The 7,597-nt window shown below is 44.3% G+C and overlaps 1 protein-coding gene across 1 annotated transcript; it reads left to right on the top strand.

Annotated features, from left to right (window-relative positions):
• The first annotated feature begins 216 nt into the window (after positions 1-216).
• On the top strand, positions 217-5,909 carry ADO (2-aminoethanethiol dioxygenase). Its single transcript, XM_040242295.1, has one exon. The coding sequence runs from the start codon at positions 818-820 to the stop codon at positions 1,628-1,630; it is 813 nt and encodes a 270-aa protein (XP_040098229.1). The 5' UTR covers positions 217-817; the 3' UTR covers positions 1,631-5,909.
• Positions 5,910-7,597: the final 1,688 nt, after the last annotated feature.

The following is a 7,597-nucleotide window of genomic DNA, read 5'->3' as shown; positions in this document are numbered from 1 at the left end:
CCTCTCATCTCCTCAGAAACAGAAAATTACGAAAGCGCGGTCCAGCAGACACGGCAGCCTGTGCGGCCACAAGGAGCTAAAGTTAACTCAACAGCCTCCTTCCCAGGGCTAAGGCCACAGGAAAACGACCTTGGAGGGCGTACTAGGCCGGAGTGGCGCCAGGAGGTTAACGACCCTCTTGCCCGGTTCCGGTGACGGCCAGGAGCCTGCACTACACCACAAGCCGGACGACGGAAGTGCGTCACCCCAACATGCCGAGGAATGCTGGGAGTTGTAGTTAATTGGCTGTTTCTCTTGTGCCCCAATTCGCCTTTCTTCTAAGAAGCAAACACCTTGGAACCATAATGCAGGTCGATTTATGACCCACAAATCTAATCCTTCCCTTTTCCAGATGACAAAGGGAGCTCTCTCAGAGCGCATGCGGAATACCGGACCACAAGTCCCAGCATGCTCTGCAGGCCGCCGGGAACGCCTGATCACCGTCGTAGGTGCGGGCCGCATGAATGGAGCTGCTGGCATAAGCAAAGCCCGCCACCGTCCGCGCGGCCGGTGCCTGCTCCCAGAGCGTGAGTGCGGGTTGTGGGCCGTGCGCGTGCGCGCTCAAAGGGGGCGCGAGGCAGGCACGCCCGGCGGTTGCCGGCGCGTGGCAGCTGAGGTTGGCGGCTGTAGTGCCGCGCGCCCGACTGACCGGTAGTTGCGGGGCCTCCAGCCTCGCTCCGGGCTGCGGGCAGCCGTGGCGGCCGCCGGCGACCGCAAGGGGCGGAGGAAAGCTGGGGGCGGAGGGGGGCGGCCTCGGCACGCAGAGGAACTGCAGGGCATGCCCCGAGACAACATGGCCTCCCTGATCCAACGGATCGCCCGCCAGGCGTGCCTCACCTTCCGGGGCAGCGGGGGCGGCCGCAGCTCTTCCGATCTCGGCGAGGCGCCAGGCCCGGAGGCGCCGATACCGCAAGGCTTCCCGGAGAACCTGAGCAAGCTGAAGAGCCTGCTGACCCAGGTCCGCGCTGAGGACCTGAACATCTCTCCGCGTAGGGCCACGCTGCAGCCGCTGCGGCCCAACCTGCCGCCCGTCACCTATATGCACATCTGCGAGACCGACGGCTTCAGCCTCGGCGTGTTCCTGCTCAAGAGCGGCACCTCCATCCCGCTGCACGACCACCCGGGCATGCACGGCATCCTCAAGGTGCTCTATGGGACCGTGCGCATCAGCTGCATGGACAAGCTAGAGGTGGGCAGCGGGCAGCGGCCGCGGGCCCCGCCACCAGAGCAGCAGTTCGAGCCGCCTCTGCAGCCCCGGGAGCGGGACGCGGTACAGCCGGGCGTGCTGCGCTCACGGGCAGAGTACACGGAGGCCAGCGGCCCGTGCTTCCTCACGCCGCACCGGGACAACCTGCACCAGATCGACGCTGTGGACGGGCCCGCCGCCTTTCTGGACATCCTGGCCCCACCCTACGACCCCGACGACGGCCGGGACTGCCACTATTACCGAGTGCTGGAGCCTGTCAGGGCCAAGGAGGCCTCCGGCTCGGCCTGTGACCTGCCCCGAGAAGTGTGGCTCCTGGAGACCCCGCAGGCCGATGACTTCTGGTGCGAGGGGGAGCCTTATCCAGGTCCCAAGGTCTTCCCTTGAAGCCGCCGGCGCCCTAAAGCGGTGGGCCGAACACTTGCCCTACTCAGATCTAGGCTTGGCTGGCCGCGACCCCATCACAAGGGCTTTCTTCCTTCCCCCCACCTGGGTGTTGGATCTACTGGAATGGGCAGTAGCCGCTTCCTCAGGAGTCTTGGGAAGCGCGGGCGACTGGATTGCAACCACCGGGCACGGTTTTGGGGGCGGAGTAGGCGGGGAAGCTAGGTTGTTTCCTGGCCCTGTCACTGCCACTGGGGTTTGGAGTGGGGGGAGGGGGAGGGGGCAGGGGACTTATCTGAAGTGCTTCCATCTTAAAGCCATAATGAAAATTTTCTTTCCTCTGTTCCCATCCTATTCAAAATATACAAAGTGGTTTTCTCCGCCCTCCTCTGGGTAAATAGGGTTTGTTTTCCACTTGTGTCCTTATGTCCTTTTACTGCTTATTGTTATAGTTGTAACTTATTGACTTTGCATGACCTAGTGGTTTGAATAGTTTTTAGTTCAAGTCATTGGTAAAAACTAGGTTTAAAGAGTTGAGCTGCTATTTAAAGTGAGCTGTCCGGCCTAATTAAGTTTTGTGAAAATTAAATCCATCTTTTCAGATTTGAGGGATTACACTCAAACTAACTATGCATGTAGAGGACAAGATTTCTTTTCTTTCCTACCCTTGCCCAGTAACCATATCTCGGTTACGCTGGCAGCAAAAACTAAGCAATTCAAGCACCTGTGTATCTCAGTGACAAATGATCACTTCCCCCACTGAGTCTCCAGATCTAGAGTTGAGCAGATGTTTTTACTGCAGGTTCACCTTCAATGCAAAAACTGTATTATCCTGAAGTGACTTTTATGTCTTAGTGTACTTTAGGAAGTAATAAAGTCATTAATTCTGCATTTTCTAACCAGAGCTGAATCAGTATGCTTCCAAACAACTGAATGTAAAACACTGGTAGCCAGCTGTTGAATTCTATGTGCCCCTATTTACTTCCAGTATTTTCCTGCAAAAGTAGAGGAAAATGTTGATGACTGTTTCAGATTCTCTTAGGAGCTCTAATGTTCGAGGGGCTGGTGGTTCCAGCTGTGTTGTTGGTGGCAATGTTCTTAGGACAGCCCCCCTCAGTGCTTGCTTCATCTGGGGTGGGTTTTCTGCAGGAAGAGAGGCACAGATGACCAGGGCTAGAGAATTGAGAATTAACTGTACTGCTAGCCACTTTAGGGCACCCAAACTTGGGACAAAACACTTCCCACTCCGAACCTCTTGACAGTTGTGCTATCTGTGACTAGTTTTATCTTTGTCCTTTTAATAGGCTGAACAGCTTTACCTTGTTTACAAATGTATTGACACCGTTTGCTTCAGGCCAAGAAACACTCCTGTTTCCCCCCTTTTTACTATTTATAGGATTCCTTTTTTCACAAAACTTTTAATAAAAACAAACTGCAGAAATAAACACATTAAAATTTGCCCAGCTGTTGTCTAAGCCCTCTTGATTGACTTACCCAGGTAGTAATTGAGTTCTGTAATAATAATAATTCTGTAATAAAAAGGGATTTGCTATTGGTGGAAAGTGATGACCCTGTAGGGAAGCAGTATGTGCCTTTGCCTCTTTGCACACTGAGTTACAGAGGCCCAAAGTGAAGGAAGGTTTGTTCCCAAACTTAGAATGGAAAAGCAAATTCTTCATGATTTTTCTTAAAAAACAAAAAAGATGGTACTCAATATGATATGCCACTGTGCTGTAAAACCTCACAGAGGCATAATGCATTTCTTCCAGGTTGCTAAGTTGTTTTATGACAGTGTCGCATTCTGGTGTGATTTATTATACCTTAGGGGGAGTTTGAAGCACTTCTTCATGCTGTTTTGTTTGAAATTAAGTTCTAGATATGCAAATGATGACTTCCTTTAAAATTGTTCACAAGGGTTTTTTTTTCATAACAGTGATGAATGTGTATTATTATCAATTACATACCTACCTGTTTTGAATTACATTGTAGCAAAAAGTTGACCAACTTATAACAATTGTTGATGATGGATGATGTTTAAGTTATAATACAACCTGGAGTACATTTAACTAACCTACAGACTCATTCTGGCAATAAGACAGTAATAAAGGAGGAATTGTTCTTCCAAACTTCATTATGAAAATTTTCCACGTACAAGGAAGTTGAATGAAAAGACTAAGGTGCTTTTCAAAAGAGTAACTGAAATTATCGCAGGCCAAAACAGCAATATATATCTAATTTAGTTCAGTAAGAACTGTGGAACTTTTGGTTCACTAATAAATTCTGAGTAAATTAATGGTGAAAACAAAATTAACTTATTTTAGTGAGCCATTGAGGAAAGAATATCCTCAACACAAAGACAAAATATGCAGAAAAGCCTTGCACCTTTCTGCATAAACTCTTACATATGATCATGTGCTGCTGTTGTGCTTCCTTATATTCCTGTAATATGTATGGGTAACAACTGTGGAAAAAAGTTGTCTTCTCCTACAAAGACTAATGAGCACAGTGATACTAATCACTTAACTTTTCTGTTGAATAACAAATGCAATAACTGCCTCTCATCAATGAAAGTTTGTCTAATACTCCTAAAGCTTTTTAATTCTCTGGTTATATCAATTTAGAGTATTATATATCTGCCTACTACTTTATGGGAATTGATTTTTTTTTTTATTAAGTCTGAATTGCATGGATGGAATTTACACTAACTGCTGTTTACCAGTGAAAATGATGAACCATTTTTTAAAGTAATGTGTGTTGGTCAACAGGAGTGGGTTATCTGACCTTTCAACACTAACAGCCTTTAACTTTTCCCACAACTGACGCCTTTTATTCTTCTGCGTTGTCCCCTTGTAGGTGCATTAGTCTAGGCATCTCAGCAGGATTCTCATCACTGATCTATTCCAGATAGTAGAATCTTGTGCTCTAGTTCTGCTCACCGAAGAAGCAATAGTGTGTCTTTAATTCAGGACTGTGCCCATTACTATTCAACTCTAACCTGAAGGCAGGGCCACTCTTGTAACTCTCCTGTTCTGAATTCAGAACTTCCCATCACACACAGAAGCTGACCATTGATTCTTACAGTACAATGAGTGTCAAAGAAGGAAATCATTTGTTAAGTCCCATGTAGATAATGAATCTTCTGAAATCTCCAGGGATGTTTACATTTCTGGATTAAAATCTGTACTTATGGAAAATAAAGGCATTTTGAAATTGTTTAGAAGTAACCTTATTTGATTATTGCAAAATGGAGAAGGAAAATATTACTTGCTATAATGTCTATATTTGAATTACTGTAAAAGGTTCACAGTCTGTATGGTAAGATTATGTTGCAGTAAAAAACTGGGGGTCTTCTGGAGATTCTAAAGTCCAAGTAGTAATATAAACTGAATAGTTTATTTCCCTGTGTGTAATCTTTGAAACAGCCTGATTGAAAACTCATCTGAAATTATCTAACATACAACCATACTATTTGCTGCACCAAAAATACTGCTTTTATATTTAACCTAAGGAAAATAAGCTAGTGCAGAAAAAAGAAAAACAACTTTCATTCTTGGAGGAAAGAATCTTTGGACTTAAATATTTTCTTTTCTTTGCCTTTTCTGTAAAACTTGTTTAACTACTTTGGATTGGCAGCATTGTAGGCACTTGTGGGGAGGGGATAGTGACCTTTCCTTCCTACCACCACCCCCAAAGTTGTATTGAACTGTTAAAATATCACTACAACCATTTTTAATATATACCAAACAATTTGTCTTAGTTTCATTAGCAGTTAGGATATTGAAATTAAATAGCCTGGTTTACAAATAGTTGGAAACCTAACCTAAAATTAGTATACCTATTTTTAATGTGTACTGAACCATCTCAACTACATTATAATCTTTAAGGAATTAGTCTCTGGATGTTTATTTTTAATAAGAATTCCCAGTAACAGCTGAAACATCTATAATATTATTTAATAAAGCATATTGACTAAAAGAGAGCAGACGTATTAGCTTTATATGCTTTATTTCTTGGGCAGAGTAAAAAAAATGAGACACCTGTGAAAAGTATCCTGAATGTTTCAAGCAGAGTAAACTACGATTAAAGATTGACCTGACATGTTGAAATCAAGGAGTAAAACCCAGAAAGTTGGCTCTGAAAAAACACCAAGGTTTATTCCTTACGGTATGGTAATGCCAGGTCACCAAACCTACATCAAGGCAAAAGTGACTATGTAATCAATTTAACTATCAAAATGTCTTTCATCTTATTAAAAAAAGACTTTAGTCTGTTGCTTTGTAAATGAATGTTTACCTTGTCTTGATTGAAGGTACTCTAAAATTAAAATTTGGCAAGACGATTATAAATCACATAAAACTTAGATGTATTTATGGCTTCCCTGGTGGCTAAGGTTATAAAGAATCTGCCTGCAACGTGGGAGACCTGGATTTGATCCCTGGGTCAGAGAAGTCCCCTGGAATGACACCCCACTCCAGTATTGTTGCCTTGAGAATCCCATGGACAGGAGCCTGGCAGGCTACAGTCTATGCAATGGCAAATAGTCCATCAGGCTGAGCAACTAACATTTCATTTTCATTTAGGTTTATTTTTTAATGATGTTTTAGTAGGAGAGTATTATTAAAAACAATTATCAAAATGGCATTGTTATATATACAAAACTTCTTTAACAAAATTGGCCAAGCAAGGATGATACTATGCCAACAAACGAGGAAATAATGAATCTAATGGGATGACACCAGTCACTTAGAACGATCTGACACTGGAGTTTAGAAAGTTCCATTTAGTAGTTATGAGAGGTATTGTGCATCTTTGAAATAAGGACAGGGAAGAAATGAGGGTTACTTAGCCCCACAAATCAGATTTCAAATTCTAGTGCTGCTGTGCTGGTAAGGGTCAAAAAAGAGTTTCCCTGAGTAGCAGCCACTGTCTGCTGTTCTAAAATACAAGCCATCTATTATCAGCCATGTCTTAGTAACAGACGACAGTTTTCAGATGATGTATCTAGACAGTGGGCACTCCAATGTGTTAACACTTGTGTAAGGATCCAGAGGCAGTGAGTGAAGTTAAATATTATTCAGGTCCAGTTATAGAGTAAAAAAAAATAACAAAGACAATCTGTATTGTATTATAGATAGATATTGTCGGGGGGGAGGGATTTCAGTTAATTTATACTTTAAAATCACTACAAAAGGCTTGTACTAAAATGACCCCTAGAGTATTATTCTGCAAAGCATTATCCAACGAAGGGCCTTATTTTCCTATTTGATTCAGATTGTCTTGAGATTTTAAGGCTGGTGTACACCTGTACATCAACTAAAAAGCTGGGTATTTGTCTCTAGACCCACCAGACCTATGGCAGAGAATGATCCTTCCAAATGGGTGTAATCGGGGAGACGTCTGGAGAGAAATGAGTCCTGGGGTAATTCCTTTGGTAACCCATTAATACTGTCATCAGCAGTGTCTGAGTGCATTTTTGATCAGAAGAGGCGATAGCGCTTTTCAAAAAGTTTTCTGTGGTCATGAGACTAATCCTGGAACCTGAAAGTCATTTCCAGCTTGACCACGCCACCACACTTTCCACAAAGCCACATCTCGTCTGAGTTCCAGGCTCTGGTCAGGGTTCTGAAAGCAGTTGCAAATGTGTAGTCTCCGAGTGGGCACTTGTTTGTAAGTATTTATTTTCCGGAGCCCACTCAGGAGCAGAGAGAAGCTATAGGCTGTTACAGAGGACGGAACAATGAGTCAAAACAACGCCTCCCCACTTTTACACTAATGCATGGGGGAAATCCCCGAACGCCAGCGAATGCTCGCGTTTGATTATGAATGGAGATTGCTTTGCAGCAAGAGGGCCGATGTGGAGACTAGCAAAGAAAACTTGGAGATCATGGCTTGGTCAAAGTACTAAAACCCACTGGGTACTGTTGAAGTCACACCCAGTAAATCTTGCATAAATAATTTCTGCAGCAAAAA

The sequence above is a fragment of the Oryx dammah genome, unplaced genomic scaffold, assembly GCF_014754425.2.
Source record: "Oryx dammah isolate SB20612 unplaced genomic scaffold, SCBI_Odam_1.1 HiC_scaffold_6, whole genome shotgun sequence".
NCBI lineage: Eukaryota > Metazoa > Chordata > Mammalia > Artiodactyla > Bovidae > Oryx > Oryx dammah.
This window is presented reverse-complemented; position numbering and strand designations above follow the sequence as displayed.